The sequence below is a fragment of the Aptenodytes patagonicus genome, chromosome 19 (assembly GCF_965638725.1).
Source record: "Aptenodytes patagonicus chromosome 19, bAptPat1.pri.cur, whole genome shotgun sequence".
NCBI lineage: Eukaryota > Metazoa > Chordata > Aves > Sphenisciformes > Spheniscidae > Aptenodytes > Aptenodytes patagonicus.
The window spans coordinates 9499872-9523320 of NC_134967.1; the positions used below are offsets into that span (position 1 = coordinate 9499872).

Below are 23449 nucleotides of genomic sequence, written 5' to 3' on the forward strand. Positions count from 1 at the left end.
GAAGGTCTAAATTTACCTCCTGGATCACAGAAGATATAAGAACCAGTTAAAGAAATAAAAAAAGGGGGAGGGGGGAATGTTTGGCGAGCGGGGGTAGAGCATAGACTCACTGTGTGATTTGCTGTTGTGCGCTTTAAAGTTTTATGGCCCATGTTGCATCCCTTGGGAGGATAAAGTGCAAGGAGCATGAAGAAACCCAGAAAATTGTGAAGGGTTTATGTGGTATAATTAATATGGCACTTTCCACAAACTTTATAATAGTTGTACTTAATCTTACACGAGTTTCTGGTTTGCTAATAAGGAATCTTGAAGATTGCTAATGGAACTTAAATTTTGGATTTTCATGCTGAATTATAACAAGATACATTGTAGCCTGCTATACTTCAGTATACAGCTTCCTTGTCCTTTTCAGAATTGGCTGTGCATGCCTTGGGAAGCATTTTTGAGCTGTGGCCAGCTTTGCACTAAAAAAAAGCCCATGTCGATACAGCTTTACTGGCAAATCCTCCTTGTGCAAGTGCAGCTTTGCTTGCAAAAGCACTTTTTATTGACACTGGATGGGTTTGCAGATCACAATGTCATAAGTCGCACCCATAGCAAAAATAATACGAGGAAGAAAGTTCAAGTACAAATTTGGCCTGGATTTGCACAGAAAATCAAATAAGCATTGTGAAATTGCAGCTCCTTTTTTTTTAACGACAGAGGAAATTTTAGTTCTAAATAAATGTAAAATATTCCCTGTGGAACGTGCTGGTTGCTCTGTAAGTTGGGCGTGGATGCTGAGCAGTGTTGATTCTTATTCCTCTGACTTTATCAGAAGACTCTCTGGTAGGTGAGTGGGTATGTCAGGTTGACTAGAAATGACAGATTTGATTCAAACCGAAGGACAACCACTTCTTTTTTTGCTCCACATCCCTAAAGATTTACGTATTCTAGTTGGAAGGTTTGTGATTATTTGTGAAGAATGTAAGTAGCAAAGCGATAGTTCATTTTGGGGAATGTGGACTCCTGGTAGCTGGTCTGTAGGTGGGGATGACAGATCCTGTGTGATGCTTGGGGATCTGCTGGTGGCAAAGGCTTTATGAAGGAAGCTGAATCACGGAGTGGAGGTCCAGGGGTGACCGAGGTCTGCCAGCACTGTTAGTGCGCCTGGGAGAGCAATCCTCCTCTTCTCTGCCCGCCTTCCTCATTTTATCTGCATAGACTTTCCTCCGTTCGGGAATAAGTCATGAATGATTCCAGTGGGCGGGGAAGCAAGTTTTAAAGCAAGCATGTGTGCATCGTTTGGGGCAAGGCACTTTCTTGTTCTTAATCTTCATAGCTGGTTGGCCAACTTTGTCCTTTGCCAAGGTCAAACCTGTTTTAGAGGTCACTGAATTTAGGATTCACTTCCCATAATGTGATTATTGTGCGTCATTCTGATGACACGGCTAGAGGATTCTTTGATGAAAAGCCTGTCAGATCGAGGCGGGTGGCAGTTGTTTTCCACGTTGGGGATTTTTTGGAATGAAGAAATGTCGTTGCTAAACGCAGAAAAGGGAAGCATACGTGAGATGTAGTCACATTACAGGATGATGAAAATGACCTTCCATTCCTGTAATAGCACAAAGGTATGAGATGCTAACAACAGGAGTTGGAAGGTTTAGTATTAGCAAGTTCTGGTAACTTCTACCAAAACATTTTTAAGGGATCTATTATCCATAGGCACTTTCTGAATTAATAATACTGATAATTGATGACAGTGGAAGAAAGTTAATGAAACGAGCTGAATAATTAGAGGTCTGCCAGCCCTGCAAAATAATGGAATGAATGATAGAGGACTTGACTGATATGGAGGTAAGGGGAAGGAATACAATTAATGTCAATTAAAATGTGCCCATGGAAAATAAGCTGATGAGATGTAACTGGGGATGTAGTTTGGCTGATAAAAGCAATAATGTGTGCTGTAAAATACTTTGCCGCCCTAATGAATTGAATGTAGTGCAATGCAATATTTTGAATGAGAAATGAAAACGGTATAAAATTAATGTAGGGAATGTTAAGTAGGTACCAGCTATATCGGATGGCAGATCTGAAAGTACAGGTGGGAATGGCTGGGGGCTGCCGTTGCGGCAGGGCCCTGCCCGGCCCTGTTCTTTGCCCCAAGCAAGTAGGTGTCTTTGTGGATAACCCCAAGTGTCACGATGTGCGTGTTTGCGAAGCTTTGAGCGGCCAGGGGTGGTGGGAAATAACAAAGGTGACGGTGACACATGCAGAACATTGACTGGGAAAAAGATGTGGCCAAAAAGCCCTGTGGATTAAAGGTCTGAGATATTCAATGTCAAGCTAGAAATCCTGGAATGGTATACAAAAAAATAATCAAGAGAACCTTCTTCCCGATTTCTTTATCAGTTCAGCAAAGATCAATACTGTCCGACTGCTCGTTCGCCCAGGAAGAAGTACAAAACTGGCAACCCTGTTGATTTAGTCTTAACACAGTTGTACAGTAAAGTCCCAATAGCTCAGGGAGCGCACAGGACTCATAAATTATAGAGCAGCTCACGTTTATCATACACATCGCTGCTTATCTTGTAAACTCATCTGCTGTGCTTGCACGAGTAGTTGATTTAACAGCATGTATATTGTTGAACTTGACACATCCAAGAGTATAATCAAGCTTTAAAAATACTAGGGCTGTCTAGCTGCTGGTTTGCGCTCTTCGCCCGCTTTCTAAAATGATTGCGGGACGGGTTCGCTCTGGTTTGCTGCAGGTCACGGGAAATTTCTGTACTGTACGTAATTACAGAGGAGTTTTATCATGATGCTGGCATCTGTTTAATGACATAAAATGATCAGATGTGTAAGAGGAAAAAGTTAATATCCTTTTTCCGTACACTTCCAAATGGGAAATGACTATAAATTAATTTTGTAGGGTAAAATGCCAGGGAATAAGTGTACTTCTTGTATACTGCTGCCCAGTATCTGTCATGCAAAGCGCGAGAATAGTGGAAGAAGGCAGAAATGGGGGGTTTTAGAAGGAGAACTAGTAAAACTCCTGTGCTGTAGCTGGGCTGTCTTATCCTGCTGCTCCGGTTCCCTTTTCTGCGGGGACTGATTTGGTCTCTAAACATGCACAGTTCGTGGACGCTCTGATTCTTTAGGTGGTGTTAGAGGGGTGATAGACAGACATAATCAAGTTAATGCTTCTGGGACTTCTGCGGGCTGTTGTTGGGCTTTGGGGGTTTTTGGATCTCTTTGTTTTTTAAGGGGGATCAGTGCACCTTCTACATGTTCAGCAACAAAAAAGAATAATTGTCTATTCTTCAGTATTTCTGCTTTTGAGACCCCCAGGTATGGTGAGGTAGGAAGATTTCCATCCCTCTACTTCACTCTCCTGTTGAGGAACTACATTCACTTTTTGAGCTGTCCATGGAAAGAACAGTAACCTGTTTTTAATCAGGTACAGCGCATTTTAGTTTTAAATGAACTAACAGACCTGGAGTTGCATTTCTGCTGCAGCTTGACAAAATTATAGCAGGTACTGGGGCTCTGTGCTTATTTACTTGCAAATCCTGTCAAGTGTGAACTTCCTTTACGACTTTCCTGGCAGGTCATACCGCTGTGGTCACAGCTTCTATAACGTTTTGTCGCTATTGCTTGTAAAATTTGTCACTGAGGGAAATAATAAGCTAAAATAGACACAAGTAAGCACACACACAGGGTCCTCGTGCACAAATCATCAAAGCTCTTCTCAAACTTTGCAACCACAAGGAATTACGCTGAATTTATATTTCTGAAATAAAGGTGCAATTTCAACAGAAAGCCGGGTACTTCTTTGCGATGACAAATTGCCTGCTCTTTGACAAGTGAACTGGTGGGTTTCCAAGTCTTGTCGCAGCTAGGGTCTCCTAGTGGAAACCACCTATTCTCCTGTGTATACATCACGTGTCTCCTCTTCTTTCTAGATGATCATGGGAACAGCAATGGCAGTCATGTAAAAATCTTTTTACCGAAGAAGCTGCTTGAATGTCTACCAAAATGTTCAAGTTTACCGAAAGAGAGGCACCGCTGGAACACTAATGAGGTAGTTAAATCTCTTATTTATTCTTAAACATACCAGCTTACTTGATGCTTATGGCTTATTATTTGAGAACATGCCATGTAAGTTACAGAATATAAATTCCCTGGCTCTGGAACCTGTTGTTTAAATAATGAAGTCCTATTACATGTTGAAAGTGAGCTTTCAAACAGACTTGAAGGCAAATGTGGAAGCTGACTACTAGTATAGTAGGAGTCTATTGCTTGTGTGTGTGCATGTTACTTGTCTCAAAGAGTCAGATCGTGTATCATCTTATTGACATGTTTCAAAATCGCTTAAAATTAGATAGGTGTTTTGGTACCATGTTAAACAAAATGTTATCTTACTGTGTGTGAAGACTTCCAAACAAAAAACCAGTGCATATTCTTTCCTGCCAAACAGGGTCCTGAGAAATAACTAGCTTACTCCTGTCTGAGAAATCTCGTTAAGGACAGGGGACACAAAGAATCCGGTTACTCTGAATGTGCTAGTCTGCATATGTCCTGTTAACGCATCATGGTTGGATTCATTGACGTGAAACAGAAGTTTTTAAAATTCAGGTGTCTGGTGGGCCAAGGTAAAGTTGAAGAACAATCCAAATAGGTCTACGATCCCTTGCCTGTATTCCTTCTGGGCAGCAAGGCTGGAAGTTACATGGCAATACCCACAGTATAGTTTTAGTTTTTAGTAGCATTGTCTTACAGTACCTTTGCCATGTTTGTGGGAATCATTTAATAATAGAAGCAATCAACCTTGAGAAATTACCGTAAAACTCCAGTTAGTATATGCCTGTTGCAAGCTAACTGTTCTTGTCCCTCTAATCAATCTTTTGTAACATCTAAACGTGCTAACAAAAACTGTACTCACGAGTTTAACAACTGCAAGTGGCAAGCTGAGCGCTGAATCAAATATGGATCAGTTCACGTGTGTATTTTTCAAAGTTGGAGTCCTTCACACACACCCCTCCTTCTTTTGTCTGAAAATTAAAGTCAAGTATCTATTTTTAACATATTAAGTACTGTGACAGAATTAATTGTGTCTTTTGGGGAGTTGCTGGCATTGGCTCTTTTCGTGTAGAAGTTTTTGTCTTGGGTCATTCGAATTGAAATGTAAATTGTAGAAAATGTGGGTCGCAATTCATTCTGCGATAGCGTTTATACTAATGGGAGCGGGGCATGGAGTAATAGCAATTCCAGTGGCTCTAAAAGATGATGTTTTGACAAAGACAGTTGAGAAAGAAAGCTCTGCACAGGTTTGTGCCAGAATGATGCTCCTTCTTGTTATTGGAAACAGCTTGTTGGTTTTTAGTCACCTTTCTCTAGTATTTCTGTTGTCCCTAGTTGAGAGTCTTGTGTATACGTTTACACACGCAGGCTTTCAGCTTTTCTTTTTGAACAATGTTTGGTGTGTGTAGCCTCCCAGGGTACAGAATGTGGCAAACGAAGTTAATCATATAGCTGAAAACCTTTATTATTCATAAGCATGGTGCAAATGGGAAAGCGTAGGTGCTTGCAAGGTGTATTAGTCTAGAAGAAAAATTTGGGAGCGTAGCCTTCCTTCTGAAGGACTTGTCAGCATTCTGGAGAGGGGGAACGTGAACGGTTTTGATGGTGCTTGCCAGCATGTTGTTGGTGTAGGTTTGCCTCATACCTTAATTCTAGGTGGATTGTTTGCTGATAATCACAAATCATCAGCTAGTCTGTTAAAAAACTAAAACGAACCCACTTCTGTCTTTTTGAATGTCAAGTTTGTCACACTCATTTGTATCTCTCTTTCCTCCAAAATCTGTCACTGTGGCTGCCATGCAGCGGGGACAAGGACCTGGTTCTGTACGTGGGTTATTACTGATGCTGTCTCTGCCAGTGTATGTGGTGTGTCGGTTGCAGTTTCCCTGTTGCATTATTTAAAAGGAAGAGCTTTTCTTGTGGCCAGAGATTTTTGGCCTCGTTAGCTTGGAGGAAAAAGAAAAAGAAAAGGGCAGAATCTTATGCCTAGATGAAGTCTTGGAAAATTTGTGTTAGTTACGGGGGAGGAGGGAGCTTAGCTTACAGATTTTATTTTCCTCCCCACCCCCAACCTGGAAGTTTAATTCTGTTCACTGTTACAAAACTTGAATTTTTCTTAGGGTATAATTGAATAATAATGTTGGACTACATTTCAGAGTCATTCCTAAGGAAATATATTTTTTCATCTGAGTACACAGGTGTTCTGCCTATGCTGGTGAAGGCACGAGTTATAAAATATGGAAGAAAAAGATGTATTTTATACAGTGGCACTTCCAGAATCTGTGTTAATTTCAAAATCACTGGTACTGCTTGCGAGGTGCCTCACTGATAGGGAGGTTTATTAAAAGATATAAGAGAAAAAATGCGTAAAGTAACTTACAGATCTGAATATGTCTATGGCATTGCTGTCCTCCCTCAAACTCGTATGTGTTTGGACAAACTCACGGATGTCCGGTCTCGCCGTGGAGTTCTCTAGAGTGCGAGCACAGTGGGAATTGCTGTGGCATGTGGTGCGGGATGCATCCCAAGGGGCGGCCAGGGCCGGCCCTCCTAACCCATCTACAACCTGGCTACTTCCCCAAACCCTTAAGCATTGCTTTTTCTGCTCCTTTGTATGGGGATATTTCAAGGAAACTTAAACGTGGCCCTTGTACCCTGCGGGTCCTTGAAATAAAGTTGCAAACGTATTTGCAGCCACTGGGGCTGGTAGGCAGCGTAAAGGGCACGGGTTGTGCGCTGGTGCGTAGGCTCGGTCTGCTGATGGTTCCCTTGCATCTGCAAATGAGATGCTGCCGACGCTGAACGCGGAGGTCAGGGAGCGGCTGGGGCTTGTTCTTTCCTCTACCGGGGCATCGCCATGGGAACGCCGCAAATAACTTTTTCTGAGCGTTTTCATCTGCAGATTGAGGATAATAGTCATAGTTGCTCTGGATTGGGTAATTGGGATGGAGAAATGATAGCCTTTGAAAGCCGAATAGGTTGTGGTTGACTTTACACTTCGTAAAATAATGCTATGAGCAGCAAGAGAAATGGAGCATTTAAAAATGCTTAGAACACGTTATTGAGATGTTTGCTTTCCGTCAGATTATGCAGTTTTAACTGAAATGTTTGATGGAAATGTATTTCCATATCAAGATGTCATCTCATCTTAAATCAAGTTTATAGTGGTTTTATATTTCCTAGTGAAGGAAGTGTTCCTTCTAATTCAATTTCTTTTTACCAGAGATACAAAATCATAAGTTTAGCCAAGCAATTTAATTACAGATTTACATTTTTTGAGACGCCTGTGGAAGTGTGTGTATGCTTATTTTTCTTGCTGTGGGGGAGGATAGAAAGGGGATTTTCATAGGATTTCTTATGTTAGGACAAATCAGTTAATTGCCAGAAAATTCTGCAATGCTCTGTGCATGTGAGAGAGTTCCTTGCTCTTAGGTTTTAATTGTCATTCTTTTTGAACCGTTTTAGTGTCTGTGTAATACATATTTGGTTCTGTTTTTAGTGAGCTGTCCTGGTTTTGGCTGGGATAGAGTTAATTTTCTTCCTAGTAGCTGGTACAGTGCTGTGTTTTGGATTTGGGATGAGAGTAATGTGATAACACAGGGATGTTTTAGCTGTTGCTGAGCAGTGCTTACACCAGTCAAGGACTTTTCAGCTTCCCATGCCCTGCCAGTGACAAGCTGGGAGGGGGCACAGCCAGGACAGCTGACCAAAACCGACAGAAGGGCTATTCTATACCATACGACGTCATGCTCAGTATATGAACTGGGGGGAGTTGGCCGGGGGGCAGCGACTGCTGCTCAGGAACTGGCTGGGCATCAGTCGGCGGGTGGTGAGCAGTTGCACTGTACATCACCTATTTTCTATATTCTTTTATCATCATTATTATCATTATTATTATTTTCCCTTCCTTTTCTGTGCTATTAAGCTGTCTTTATCTCAACCCACAAATTTTACTTCCCCACCATGATTCTCTCCCCCATCCCACTGGGAGTGGGGAGTGAGCGAACGGCTGTGTGGTGTATGTGCCTGCCGGGTTAAACCACAACAGAGCGGATGGAGCAGAGACTTCCCATGGCATGGTGCTGCTTGTAGCTTGCTTGGCATGCTCGCGGTGCACACCAAACGTGGGTTTCGGGAGCGCTGGGTCTCGGGTCCCTTCCACAGGGAGCGGGGCTGATGCTCCCAACGCACCGCCGTGCAGAGCGGGCGTCTGCGGGTCCCTCTGGGTGCTTGGCTGAGCTTCTGCTTTGCCCGGGTCTGTCGGCACTCCCCTCGCGCCTCATCCCCTAATAGAGGTGGCAAAGGTCGCCGGCTCATTAACTGCTAATCACTTTGGGCAGCGAGAGACTGTCCACAGGAAACGCATCCTGCCACTTTCTGTCAAGTGACCAGGTTATCTGGGAACTGGGAGCTTCCCGGGCCGCTGTGCTCTCAGCAGTACGGATGGGTGCAGGGGCTCAAGGGTGCCGGAGTAACCTTGTCTCTGCACAGCGCTTGCCAAAAGCAGGATTGCAGCTTTGAGCAGAGATGCCTTTCATTAATGGAGTTGGCAGCCGCAGTCATTAATCATCCTTGTAAACACTTAATGACACAGTATGGGAAAGAAGAAAAAGTTAAACATCGGAAATGTAAAATGCTACCTAGGGCTTTTGTTTCTGACAGTATTCTATATTTACATTCTCTGCTGGGAGAAGCCCAGAATTTCCACGGTAGGGAAAAACAGTAGTAATTGCTTCGTGTGCTTAGGCTTTCCTTGAGGGGCAAGGCAGAAATGCCCCGTTTTCCAATGTGATATCTAGCACCAACTTTTTACAAATTTCAGGCTTAGGTATTGCTTGGTAGTATGCAAATAAGTGCAGTTACAAAACTCTGTATTTGAACATTATTTAACATAGGAAAATCTTTGACGATGCTGCGTTGGGGACCTTGAGGTGCGTGCTCACTGACATCTCTGATGTGGTCTTGCATTTTTGCTTTGCTTGCATGACAGTGACGTTCTCTTCTGCTTGACATCGAGTTATTTCCCATCTTTTCTCTAAAGCGCAGAGATCTTGAAGGTTTGGAGAATTGCCTGAGGGACGTAAGGGACCCAGACTGTTTTGGGAAGTGAGTCTCAAGCGTTTGGGCTGGCTATTATGCTATGAAATGCTAGCAAGGAGTAGGTGAAAGCGATACGTCGTCTGCCACCTGCTACTCCAATTCCCCCTCAGCCCCCTGGCAGATAGGTGTCAGGCAGCCAGTTACCGGCACGGCTTCTGTCATCACAAGTTTGTTCATCAAAGTACCACTCTGGGTGAAGACCGAGCAGTATGACATACTACTACTTTTTTTTTTTAGATGCTTTTAAGTGCCTTCTAGAATTAACTCTTATGTCTGAAAACTTAAAACACCTATTTGTTTTAAGGCTGCCCTGGGTGTTATGGTGTATTGTAACACTTTGCTGCATTACTGTACCGGTTCATACCTTATTTACCAAAGTAGCTTCATGTGTTATAAATTCATGGGGTTGAGAGCAAGTGTATGGGATCAGCTTTTGTCATCACCACAGTCAGAGCGAGGAAGGGGTGTCTGTCCAGGTCACAGCATCCCGTCTGTGATATGCAATCAGGATGGCAAAACTCGCTGGAAAAGCAACAGTGCTCATTGCAGTTTCCTGAGGACTGTGAAGCTATTCAGTGTATTTTGTTTAATGCTCTCCATTAAGCTTAAGTTAATTCAGGTGTGTTTTGCTGAAGTGCAGTTTCCAGAAGCCAGAGCTGGCCGAGCGCTTACAAAGCTGGAACGTCCTCGTGGTCTGCATCGGCTCTGTGATCTCTCAAGAGCAATGAGAATATTTTAATTTTGACTAATTGCCTGCTGCCTATGTGATCACGGAGTATAAAATATTACGGTGGTATTGGCAAATGCTATTATTAGAAGTTTTGTTGCTTTCTGTTCTGCCTGATGATCCTCCACTGGAGGAGTAGCGGGGAGGCGGTCGCAGTCTGGCTTGTGCACGCTTCCTACATAGCATCTCCTCCTGCCACCGTTGGTCTGGCACGTGGGGTTGCCCTTAGGTTTGTGCTGAGTTGGGGGCTGAAACAAGTTAACGTAAGGTTTTGTGAATGAAGGGGAGTGCCTAGCTGAGGGCAAAATGTTTGTCACGTGCTAGAACAGACAGAGCATCAGTAAAATCACGAACGTCGGTGTTGACTCGTGTTCTGTGTTTCGGCTGTGGTGGTCTTCTGCTAGCCATTGTAGCTGGGAAAGGCATGTCCCACCTGAGTTTGTCACTAGCTAGTTGGATGCTTGCTCTGCCAGCCACTGGTACCGTGCTTTCCAAAGCGTGTCCATCCTCTTGGCCAGCAACAGAAATGTAAGAAAACTCACTTTGTAAAAGGAGAAGAAAAAGCTCTGAAAGTGCAATCAAAAGGAAATAATGTCTACACCCTGACTAGAGCGGAGTCAGGAGTAAACTGTTTGTACACCTGACTGATGCTGTCTAGCACATGTGGGCGGCTTTTCTTGCTGTGTGTGTGATTATGATTTAAGGCTGATCAGTGAACGAGACAGAAATTTCTCTTGAACAGAAGCACTTCATTATGGGTTTATTTTGTGAAATTAATGAAATTCTGCGCTTTGCTTAATGTACAAAGCAGAAAATCTGCTACTGGCTTTGCTTTTGCAGTTTCTCGGTCATGTTTACATAATTAGTAAATGTTGTGAGCAGGCTCAGTGATTTAGCAGAATTGAAAGGTTACTGTTCCTGGCAATTTTAAACAAAAGCAGTAATACCTGCTATGCTGTTCATGCTCGAATAGAGAGAGATTCCTCATCTGCCTTTTAGGAAAATCTGACTTTTTTTCCTTCCCTGTTGTTAATGTTAGGACTGACGTTGTAATTGTATAATGATAAGTCTTTTAAAATGGCTGATTTTGCAGTTCTGTGCAGTTAATGTGTCGGAGTCCTGGGACCAGACTGAATCCTGTAAAGCATAGCAAACAGATGAAATGTATTGTTTTGGATAATGTACTGCCCTCCTGGCTTTTTTTCCAAGTGAATTCGATTGAATGAATTAAATTAACTTTTTCACACTTAATGATAGCTAAAGGAAAAAACTACTTCATAATTAGTTTTAACATATTACACGCAAAGTATAAAATGCTGATGGTATTTAACTCACTGGCTTTTTGACATTAGTAACCTATCAACATACCTCTGAATATTTTTACAAATTTTGAAATTTTCTAGCAATTAGTTTAGAGTGGAATTCATCCAGTTTGTTTTGAGCACTCGTGTGGCCGTGCCTCATACACAGGCTTCACAGTGAATGCCCTCCTACTCCCGTACATAGAGATGCAGCTGCTTGTGTTTTGTTGTTCGGGAAATGGGCGTACTGGTTTGTGTGCTGCACCGAGCATCAGAGCAGATGAGAACAGTTCTTGGGTACAAGGACGAAACCTCCCAGCAAACCTTAAGTGACTATTTTAGATGGAAGGGACTTTGGGGTTTTTTTTGCCACGTTGGGCACCTCCAGGTTCCTCTACTGAAAGTGTGTTCTGTAGACAATCATCATTTAGTAGCAACAAATGCATGTCCAGACATCTATTCTTCTCTGTAAGAGCAGGCTCTGAATCCTTTCTCTAGTGTACACTTAACACACACCCCCAAAAAAAAAGGTACCCTGGATTGCTCTAGGAATGTGGGAGAGTAAGGTGGAATATTATTTCCTCTAATGGATTAACCTGGTGTGCTTTTCCTAACCTGTATCATCTGTTGGGGCTCATCTTTTTTAATGGTACACGGTTACGCTGAAGTATAGTATCAAAAGAGAATGTGGAATCCGGTGTAGGGGGAATAAAAAGTTGGAGTTACCAGTTAAGTAAACCCTTCTTCAAATGTGAGAGAATCAGCAGAGTATGTTTAATTATTATTTAGTTGTTCATCTACAGGAACACCGACAGTAGTGGTAGGTACCGCTGCATCACGTATTTGGGTCTCTGGCTTGCCCAGCACTGAGTAAAATATTCACTGGTGTGTTATGCGAGTTGTACTTTGTACTGCATTTTACAAGGAAAATGTTACGACAAAGTCAATTTACGAAGTCAATTTAAATGTCTGTCTGCCAGGGACTGGCATATATAAACACAAATGAATTGGTTCACTTGTCAAATGAATGGAAACTGAGGATATTACATTTTGTAAGTGATTGAAATCCTGTCTTCTCAGTCTCATGTTCACTACTTCCAAGGGTGGCTGTTTCATTTTGCAGAGAAAAATCAGGGGATTTAGAGGAAAAAGAAAAACTAGATATGAAGGAAAAATTAGTGCCAATAAAAGCGAAAATTTTATGCAGGGGTAGTACTTAAGAAAAAGAACTAAGAGTGAAGCCAGTTCTTTTTCTGCAAAAGGAGTGATCGTTGGGGGGAACAAAGTGTAGCTGGGGCGAGAGTGGGAGAGAGGAGAAATCTGTTGCAATGGGGGAGAAATTAAAAAAGGGTCTTTGTGTTCATTCCTTTGAAATTGGCATCTATACCCAGTTGTTTACAAACACGACTGTGGATCATAAAAACAGGAGCAGGGAGCTATTTGCTGACCGGTAGACAGCAGAGTGGAGTTAGCAAAATGCTGGTGAGGTGGTGTGCTTTCCGCGTCTGCCCCGCATTTAACTCTGATTTAACTCCAGTCTCCGGTTTAACTCCAGTTTGGCTCCAGCTGCGAGTCAATTGCCATCCCATGGGTAAAATGTTCTTGCAGTTATTTAAAACTCATCTTTATGCAAACTTTGTATTACCTGAGAAGTCAGGAGGGAGCCTCAGGCTTGTGTTAGGGGATGCGGCACCCGTGGCACGGACCTGCAGCGGGGCTGCGTGCGCTTGGCAGCCCTTGTCCAGCTGCAGGCAGCTGCCTGCGGGGTGACCATGTTCACTACCCCATCTCTCACCTTTGAGGAATTCCTGAGGTATGGGGTCTTCCTGATAATACGATTCGTGTTAATACCTTCATGACTTAATTAGCTGATGAGTCACTGCAAATCTGTGTCTTTGTTGATGAATTATTTCTAAGTTGCTTGGTTTTCAAATCGCTTTCCTCCAAAATGAGGTCGTCTTACAAGTGTGTAGTGTAAATCGCAATTAAAGGACCTAGCCTCAGTACATGGGTGAAATAACAACGGGGAAAAGCTGACCCTTTGTTTCGGTTCACAAAAATTGGAATTGATCAATGTTGGAAATAATGGTAAGAGCTTAGTTGTAACTCCAACACGTGGCAGTAACTTTAGCAGGAGAGTTTGCCAGACACTGCCGATGAGGGGGAGCTTAAAAATACAGATCTTCCCACTTTCTCCAGCGGGTTCTTGACTGTAATATACATAAAGCAGGAGTGATGCAGAAAGATGCAGTGTGTTTTCTGGAAAAACGTATAGGCAAATTAGATCATTGCACTACACTTCAGCTTTGAATATGGTCATTTTCTATCCTTGTTAGCTTCTTTGCCTTATGAAGACACAGTTTTGTGGGGTGGGTTTTTTTCCTGGCTTCAAGCATGAAGCTGTTTTGGTCCAGATGAAAGACTCCCAAAACTTAATGCCTTGCCATGCAGGGGGAGAGGGAGGCAGGGGAGGGACGCTGAAATGAAAAGGGATGTAATGGACTTGGTGGGTGTCTTTCTCCTAAAGTTTTCTGATGTAAATATTACGCTTCTGCATAAATTTAGTATAGATAATTGACTGCATCTTGCTTGGAAATGAGTACCAAAGGTTTTTTTATAGCTTCTGTGTAATTGAAATTCCAGGAGGAGAGGCCTTTGTCTTGGTAACCACATTTGAATTACTTTTTTATTGTAGCGTTAAACCGATATGTTATAATGTGAGGAGTTCAGTGTGCGTGTGTCGATAATTACTGTATTTCCACAGTTACAATGAATAAAGCAAACTCTTGAAAAAGAGCATGTAATACTTACCCTGAAAACAGGTGATCTAAAAGTTGTAGTGACAGCCGTTTGTGTTCTTACCTAAACAGCGGTCTCCTAACGAAGGTAACCTGTCAGTGCTGTAGCAGGACTGCATGCTTTGTGCATCGCAGCTCAAGCGCTTGAGCTGTGCTGGTTTTTATCCTGAGCTCTGAAACACATTTTGTATAGTAAGAAACCAATGCACCAATATGGAAATGGAAAGACTTGCAGAAGCCAATCTACAGGGAGGTTAAAAAAAAAAAAAAAGCTGCTAGAAGCAGGAGTGGATCTCCGTAGCCAGGGTGGTCGTGGCCGCAGGAGGGTCTGCTGCAGCAGGCACCTCACGCTTCAGCATGCCCAGGTGGGAGCAGGACGGCCGGAGGGCACTGCCGTGTGCTGTGTGTGAATTGCGAGAGCTTTGATGTGATTCCATGGAAGGTATTAGTTTTACTCACTGAAGCTCCTTTGTTTTGCAGAGATCTTGATGCAGACGCCCTTTTGGATTTCTTTTTAATAATGTGTGACCCTTCACCTTTGATCCTTTGACCTGCATTACTTTGGTAACCATTTCATTTTTTTAATTTCATTTCATTTTTAATTTTGGTGTGCAAGCTGTAACATTTCATCATTTTAAACTGTAGCGTTCTTTGACTTCCCCAAATGTCTTTTTTTTTTTTTTTTTCCCCCCCATGGAAATATGTAATGTTGGCTTTTCTTGAATAAAAATTATATCAGTTGTTAAAAAAAATAAAGTATGTAATTTTCATTGTTTTTTGCTTCTTTTAAGTTTAACTGTGTGTATGTTTCTTGTATAGTACATTACTTTTTTTGACCTGTGTTCTCCCAGTACTTAATCTAATTTATTTTGATATTTCTGTACATCTTTGGTTTTAATTTGCATTTCTCTACGGTTCTTTTGGTCAGTAAAACATACACTGTTGGTGGTTTTCACCCCACCCACCCACCCACCCCCGGTCACATTTTGATAGCTCAAAGTAGTTGTGGGAGCATTTAAGATACTCTTATGAGTAAAAAATATTCTTTATCGTTAAAATGTTGTTCCCTGTCCTGAAGATAACTTTTCCTAACCACAAGCTTAAAACTGATAGCTATTTTAATAAAAGATTAGGCTTTAGACCAAAATGAAAATCCCAATCGAAACTCAATTTACATTTATTTTTTACATTATCACTGAAGCCAAAAGGAAAGTTATCAACGCTTTGAGATGTGCTTTAAGCACGGATGTGCTTAAAGAAGCAGTATTGTGTGAACATGGGATAGTAAAGCCCCCAAAGTTCAGTAGCCGTTTCTTTCTGTTTTTCTGTTGAAAGGGTACGGGTGTGCGAGACACAGATTTTGGCCAGATTCTATTTTTATCTTGTAAATGATCATATGAAATCTACTGAGCATGGCCCACTGAAGCACAGATTATTTTTTAAGTGTCTCATTATTTTATTCTGTAACATTTAATGCTGAAGTTTTAATTGCACACAGAAGAAGCTGCTAAATGAGCGCTGAAATGGATTTAGGTCTTCTCTGAGCCTTGTTGATGCTTATAAAACTTTATATCATTCATTAGAGCTACAGATTAAAGTTGTAGTGAGCTGTTCACATATTGCAAGTCGGCTCCACCGACCTCACCTGGCCACTGCCCGTGTCTGGCCTCTTTTGGAGGAGCCCGAAGCCCATCTGAAAACCCTCCTGCTGATGTTTTCCCTAGAGAAACAGAGGCTGCAGCAAGCTCCGCTGCAGTGTTTGCTGGGGGTGCTGCTGAGCCACGGGGCTGAGCCTGAGCTGCCTTATTTACCCGTGAGTCCTCTGCGGGGCTTGGTGGGCTGAGCCCCAGCAGGTTTTACCCCAGAGCAGCGGGGATGCACCATCATCACCAGAGTCTGTTTCAGGAAGCATCTTCTATTTTTAATTAGCATCCATGCTTGAGAAAGTGGTATTTCCAGCACTGATCTTGTGCTTAAGCAGCAAGATCTCTGTTTTTAAACTGCCCTTCATTGTGTTTGCAGAGTCACCTGTTAAAATAACGTGGCAGTCAAAAAACAGTATTCACAAAATTCTGCTGACCAGTATCTCCTCTGTGTTGACGTACATGTTTCTCTCTTTGACCCAGTGGTTAGGAGCAGAGACGGACAATCGCAGCCTACATCAGCGTTTGAAGTGTTCGGGTGTTTTTTTCCTTTTCCCCTCCTGTTCCAAATTTTAGCTGTAATAGTTTTTGTAGGCCTAGAGTCACCAATTCTGGTATACAAGGCTGCAGCTCCTACATCGAGCGTGTTTTGGATAGCTAGGATTTGGCTTTTACTCCGGTTTTAATGCTGCCTGTCAGCCTGAGAAGTATGATCCTCCAAAATCATCTTGAGCTATTTCTCCAGTCTTCAGAACAGCGTTTTTTAAAACTCGGTGGAAAAAATATTTATTTTGCCCAAGAAAACTCCTTGAAGACTATTTTTCTCCCGCTTGTAACACATATTTTATATTGGCAGCAGTTAGATGTGAATGCCTTAACTTTCTAGGAAAGCAGTTTTTAAAAAAAACTTTTAGACATCTGGAAACCAAAGGGGATCTCCTTCCTCTGCGCAGAGGGCTGGCTTTCAGCTGCCTCCTGGTAGAACAAATGGCAAGGGGAAAAAAAAAAGTGATGGAATAAAAATGTCTGATGTTGAGAATTGGAGTCAGTAATATAAAAACACATGAGGTTAAAAGATGGCTAGAATCTTTTGTTTCAGGAGATACTTTGTCATGTCCATTCTGCCGCTTTTTCATAAGGTAAGCGCTCTTAGCGATGGAAGTGGTTGGGTATATCTCACAAGATGTTCGGGTGACACAGGATGATGCATGCTATCTTTTTCATGATCTTTCCAAGTATTCTGTTAGATGCAGATGGTTATTCACAGAAATCAGTGTAATGAATATGGATTATGCCTGTTTAGCTATTGCCTGGGCTTCCAGGGTGCTAGAGCTGATGAGGAAGGAGGAGGTAGAGCCCTTGGAAAGGGAGGATAGGAATTATTCTCAGTTTCCTGGATAAACAACAGTAAATACTAGTAAGAAAAGCTGCTTCGTTAACACAGCAATAGCATTACCATTTACCTGAGCTTAAAGTCTGTCTTCGGGTTTCTGCTGCATATGGATGACAGTAGGTTATATCAGTAACAATTGCCCATTTTATGGCAAGAGATGACGGAACTTAATTCATTTTACCAAGCCCGTTTTTTACTGAACGGGAACTAAAATACATGTTTTCTTCAAACACTTAATCAAAGAACTACACAAATGCTGCAAAATGTTGACAAAGCAAAACATTTGTCTATTTAAATATTAAGAGAATACTCTATTGAGAGATTTGTTCCTGCTTATGAGGTTTTTCTGTTATTCAAAGCCAGAATATTGATAACATCCACTCCTGAAACAAGTCTTAATTTTTAAATTCATGCAATATCTTCTACTGCTGGATGCTTTTATATGCTAACCTTAATATAAGGCTAAATGGCTGAAATGAAATACTTGGCACATGTACTAGATCTAGAACATTGCATGTCTTGCAGTTCAGGTAATGCAGCTGGGGTCGGATTAACCTAATCTGCTTTATTCAACCTAATAGACATACTTGTGTATCAGTCATCTGCATGTACTGTTCATTTAATAAAATACATGTAGGCAACAGACAAATTGCTGACTTCAGTCTGGTCTACTTTGAAAAACAGATGTATCAGTCAACACAAGCAAACATTGAGGTTTTTTCCTATTAATAATAAAACTCATCCAAACATGCAGGATGAAAAAGTGTACCGGACAGATTCCCCCTCTGCCCCCCAGAGTCTGTATCTGAGAGAAAACAGATTTCTGTACAGAATCTGTCTGTATGCAGTAAACTTAACAAATGGGCAGCCGTCTCCTACTACTGTGTTTTAGGGCTGGCAGTTTCTAGGCGAGAATCCTGTTGCTCTCGTGCTTGGAGGGGAAGGGGAGTTTGCACTTTTCGGAGGAAAGCCCAAGTGCTGCTCCAGCCTTGTGGGCAGTTACACCCAGCTGTTGGAGCAGCGGCTGTGGGAGGACTGGTGCCCTGGCAGTCGGCTTCTTGGGGAGTTTCTCCTCTGGGGTTGGGGGTGAATTTCCCAGGCTTCTCACCCCGCTTGCTGCTCTGTGTATATATTGTTTTGCAAAGTCCTTAATTATTGCTATTGCTTTCATCTTTAAATTCTTAAAATGCATTAAGGTCTTTGATCGCTGAAGGGGTAAGCCGGTGCCATTGGGCAGCCTTCCACGACTTGGTCTTGTGCTTCTGCTTTTACTCTGCTTACAGAAGTAGAACTCCTGTAGCAATCAAAACCCTGCATTTGGCTTTCTGTCTGTGCTAGAGCTAGGGTCCTCCTGTCTTTCCTTCACTCTTAGCTGCAGACCTCGGGTGAAAATGTTCGGTGATAAAAATGTGTTTTTATTTCTCCTTCAGGTTTGGCTTGTCTGCTTTTCAGCTCTTCTAGACATTGGAAATTCCAGTTTGTGTTTATTTTCTCTGGATTCCTTCCGACAAGACAGAAGTGAATTCAGCATGGATTGTTGGGGAGAGCCTTGGCTGGGAATAAGGATAATTGCAGTCTCTGGCTGTGCCACAGATTTACTGATGATTTCTTTTAAGTTATTCACCTGCACTGTATCTGTTTCCTCAGCTGTAAAATATGGGTAATTACCTCCTTTGTAAAATGTTATGGGGTCTGCTGGTAATTATATAAATGAAGTGCTAATTACAGTGATTATTACTTGGACCTAGTCTAGATCTGGGTGATGTTCCTGTTGTGATGAACGTATGAAACAAAAAATACAACTTGCCTTTCTCCATTCTTTGCAAGGGCCCTGGACGGGGAAGGTGCCACGGCGCTCGAATGTAAATTCCTGATGAGAAGCACTACTACTTTTTCACCCAAGTCAATCTACTAACTTCCCGTCTTCCTTGGTCCTTGTGCTTTAGCAGGGTGGTAGGCTGATGAGAGGCTAAGAGATTACTAATTTGGTAGTTGGATCCACATGTAATTTGATAACAAGGGTTTATGCTTTGGCATTCGCTTTTCCTCTTGGAGATGCGTAGAAGAAAGCATATTGGGAACGGTACTCTTTGGGATACCGGTTGGGTTGGGGCCAATCTGTGCGCTACCTTGTGGCCTCAGTTCCTTTGGAAGATCTGACCTTGATGCAAGGCAAGGTGTCCTTCCAGCTGTTGAGATTATTTTCCCCCTATAAAAGACTACGGGTTGCAAGATTGTATTATCAAATGCTTTATTTGCCTTTCTCTTCTCCATTTATTTAGGACACATTTTCTTTGTAGCTGGGAGTAGCTCTAGTATCCTCTAAACAAGGCTGGGTAGTGAAGGAAGAATTGATATTCTTTGAGGTAGAAATGGAGTGTTCTCATCCAGAAAATACTGCTGCTACTGCCCAGATGATGCTGTAGTTTCTGACAGTAGTAATAATGAGTAGTGTCTTACATTTGTTAATAATGAGAAGCTCCTACCCAGTACCAGCCTTCCCCGGACACACATTTCATGGCACAGTAACACCAAAAATCGTGTTCCTGGTTCGTCTTGGTGCAGTTCCTGCCTGCTCTGTCCTGCCATGTCTGCTCGCTCTGCCTTTCTGGGTTCTGCTGGATGGATTTCAGCCCTCACCTCCACACGCCCGCTTGCCATCAACCTCAGCTTTGCTTTGCCCTGGAAGAGCAGCCATAGATCTCAGTAATGTCTTCAGAATTTGGTAGCAAGCCAGAGGTGGTATGCTGAGCAGCTCTTCCTTTTTCATAGTTTCATGATTGCAGTGAATTTTTAACTTTCAAGAGGAGGGTTTGGTTACTGTCCAGTATCATAATAAGAAAAGGCTTTCCAGCAACGGAAAGGCAATTTTTAATTGCAGTTTTGCACTTGAATTTTCCAAACTAGATACCCATCTCTGACAGCTTATTTCTGATTGATTCTACATGTTGAAATCAATCTGGAGTATATCACGTCCTCGCAGTATTTCAGTTGCTGGCAATGCAAAGTCCATCTAATGCAGCTTATTGGATTATTATTCTGTTTGGGGCTAACTAAGGGAGGTGAATGGTTCCAAGTACAGTTTTTTTTCCAAGGCTTCTAGGTGTAAAACTTCTTAAATCATAACTGAAAATCCACCAAATACTTGTATTTCTTTACTGCTCTCTAGATGTGCGTACATCTGCATTGACATACACATCTACGTTGACGCAAGTTGCAGTTCTGTCTGGAAACGTATGCTTTGCGCCAGGACCTAAACCAGCAGGTCTAAGGCGAAGGCGTGCTGGCAGCGGCGTTTCCACGCAGCATGCCGGGCGCCTGCCCGAGGTATACCCGACTCCCAGATTTTGTGCCGCTTTTTCCCTTTGCACGCCCTGCAGCTGCGCGGGCGATCTGCAGCCCTGCAACCGGAGCTGCCGGCGCAGGGCCAGCAGCGCGGCGCTCCTGGAGCCCTCCCTCCTCACCGTGTGCCTCTGGCCAGCCTCCTCGGTCACGGCGAACAGGCACTGCGTGCTTCTGCAGTTTTGCTCTTGACTTTGTAAACAACCTGTTTTCTTCATGACGGAGTACTTGTGTGCTCCAGTGACGGGTAGCAATGTGCGATTCCAGACAAGTGAAAACAGTTATTACCGAGTAACAAATGTATGGGAAAGAACTTGCCTTGTTAGGTGGAGGAAAAAGTAAATGAGGGAATATCATCCCTCCTGCGATCACTCTTACCTCCCTTTAAAGCATCTAAAATACAGATTGTTGTCTGTATGTGTGTCCGTACACTTCACCTAATATTCATATGTTAGATTTTTTTTTTTAAATCCTGTTGATTTGGGAAGCAAAAAACTTTGTTCGTTCCTACAGAAGCATCATCTATTAAGACTAATTAATTTGTGAGATGCTTTGAGAGTGAATAATGCCATATAAATGTTCTTATTGCACGTTGCACAAGTGAATTGATCTGTGTGCACTCTGCAAGTCTCGTATGGTGAGGCACATTAAATTACTACATAACCTAAAGGATAATCAATAATTCAGATTCGAGATTTATTCAACTCTTAATTTTACAGCATTCTTGCAAAAAGTGGGAAGGCATATGATATCTATGGGATTTCTGTATCTCAGTACCACTTTGAATGCTGTAAATCAACAGTGTAAGTAACATATGAACTCTTTTTTTAAACTTTAATGTTTAGTAACATAATAATTATAAACTCTCTCAAGTCTTCCTCCTCTTAGAAATCAGTGAACTGTCTGGTTTTCATCATGGTGGCAAAGGGTTGCATAAAACCGCTGTAGCTTACGATAAAAATGCTTTCAAGTATCTGAATTAAAACGTAGCATCACCACGAAAACTAAAGTGTTAAAGCGCAAGTGATTCCAAAATAATGTGCTGCTAAATGGATATTTCTCTAGTTTTGAGAGCAGGTTTTGAATGTTAACGTACCCCGTTTGGGTAGCAATTGCAAACCCCAGTAAAATAGTCGAGGTGGCATTTTTATTTGTCAGTGGTTACTAGAGGAAAACGCTGCTTTAACCAATTTTTTTTTTTTTTAAATTACCTGTCATTACTTGGCTTTGTGAATCAGTAACTGACACGCAAACATGTTGGATGGTTTCACGCCGTGCACACAGAGCGGAGGAGCGCAGCGGTGCCAGGAGAGCCGCTTGCTGCAGCCCCCGTGTTCGCCCCGTCCCGGCCGCAGGGGCCCGTCCCCTCTGGCTGGGCTGGGCTGGTGGCCGCCGTGCTTTTGGCGTCACCTCGTAACCCCAGTCCTGCTCAGCAACCGGGGACGTGGCGCGTGCCCGCAGGACAGCCTGACGCGCTTGGAGCAGCCGGCAAAGGCAGCTTGAGCTGCCTGTCCCTGCCGGCGTTGCCAGAGGAGGAGGAGGAGGATTTCCTTCGCGCGCCCCATTTCTAGCTGCCCCCGTCTCTGTACGGACGCGGAATCCCCACAGGAGGGTGCTGTGAAGGCATTTAATGTGCAGATTTTGCAGGGAGGAGCGGAGTTTTGAGGAAACGGCAATTATAGGGAAGCCAAAGCTATGTCGTTCCGGCAAGGACAGCGCATGAATTGTCCCCTGGGAGGGATGCAGGGAGAGGTCTGGCATTGGTGCTTGCTTGCAGCATCCTTGCTGCCCGTGCAGGTGGGCTCCTGCATGAAGGTGTCGGGGCTGTGAGTGACGATGGCAAGAAAGCTGATGCTCTCGGGCACCGCAGAGTCGAGTGAGCGGTAACCGGCAAAGCATCCCGGGGCTGTTGCCGCACCTCCCACTTACGGTGGGTACTGGGACCCTTCACGATGAGTGTCATCCATGGCTAACGGGTTGTGTGGCTTCTCGCCAGTGAGCCTTGGAGCCACTCATCTACTTTCCCATCTGTATATAGACTATATAATCTGCATAAGCTGCAAAATCCATTTGGTTGCAAGTAGAACCTCTTAAGTTCTGTCCTAAAATACTTTGTAAATTAGACCATTTCATTCAGCATGATCAGAAAGGCTAATGAAAAATAATGGAGAAAGCTCTCTTTAGTGCTCAGCTGTAAAACTTTTCTTTCAAATATTTTCGATAAAAGAGGTTATTGCTTTTGTATAGTATATACTTTGCCAAAATACTTTTATTTGACAAGGCCAGTTAAATAGCATTTCCCACATGCTGCTTTCTTCAGCTGGGGTGCTGCTTCAGACAGAAATTAAGTATGATCATTTAAAAGAAAACGAAAAACCCCACTCCAGGGGGATCTGCGGGCTGTTCTCGTTCACCTCATGCTTCTACTCTGCCCCCCAACCTGCTTCCTTCTATTGCTTTTCACTTTTTTTTTTAAATAAACTTTTTAAACCGCGGATTATAACTAAAGTGGAGACTTATCTTTGGGACAACCTCTAAAAGACGTGGGGGGATTAAATCTAATTCTGTTATGCAGAATATGGGTGCTCTGATTCTTTTAATGGCAATGAGATAAACTGATAGAGCTGTATTATTGTGGGTTTTTTTAAATGAACTAGTCATTAAATAAGAATATATCACTCTTAAACTTGGCGACTGGGATCTGCGTGCGTTCTGTGCGAGTCCCTAAGGGGGTTCACTACTGGCCATGTGAGTATCGCTGCACATGCTTGTTCTGTACCAGATTTTAGGTGTCAGATGTTTGGATGGAGACTCTGTTCGGCCAGGGAGGGTGCTTTGTGTTATCCTGCATTTTCGGCACTCGTCTTAAATTGCATCACCTAAGTCTTTTGACGGGATGGATCATCACGAAGCTTACCTAATAAACACCATGGAAGGATGGTGCCCAGCAGCAGCGTTGGAGCTGTGTCTCATTACTGGCATGATAAAACTGAGCCGTTCTCCTATCTGCACACGTGTTAAATTGGCCGCAGGTTATTGCAAATAGACTTGGATTTTGGCTTTGTAAAGTGAGGCTTTCTGCT

General features: G+C 42.8%; 1 protein-coding gene across 6 annotated transcripts in view; it reads left to right on the forward strand.

Moving 5' to 3' along the window:
* The window catches only part of CAMTA1 (calmodulin binding transcription activator 1), a 330817-nt gene that overhangs the window by 26880 nt on the left and 280488 nt on the right, over positions 1 to 23449 (forward strand). For all 6 annotated transcript variants that reach the window (XM_076356070.1, XM_076356072.1, XM_076356073.1 and 3 more), the window contains one exon: positions 3945 to 4063. In XM_076356070.1, the coding sequence (XP_076212185.1) occupies positions 3945 to 4063 (119 nt within the window). The remainder of the gene's footprint in view (positions 1 to 3944; positions 4064 to 23449) is intronic.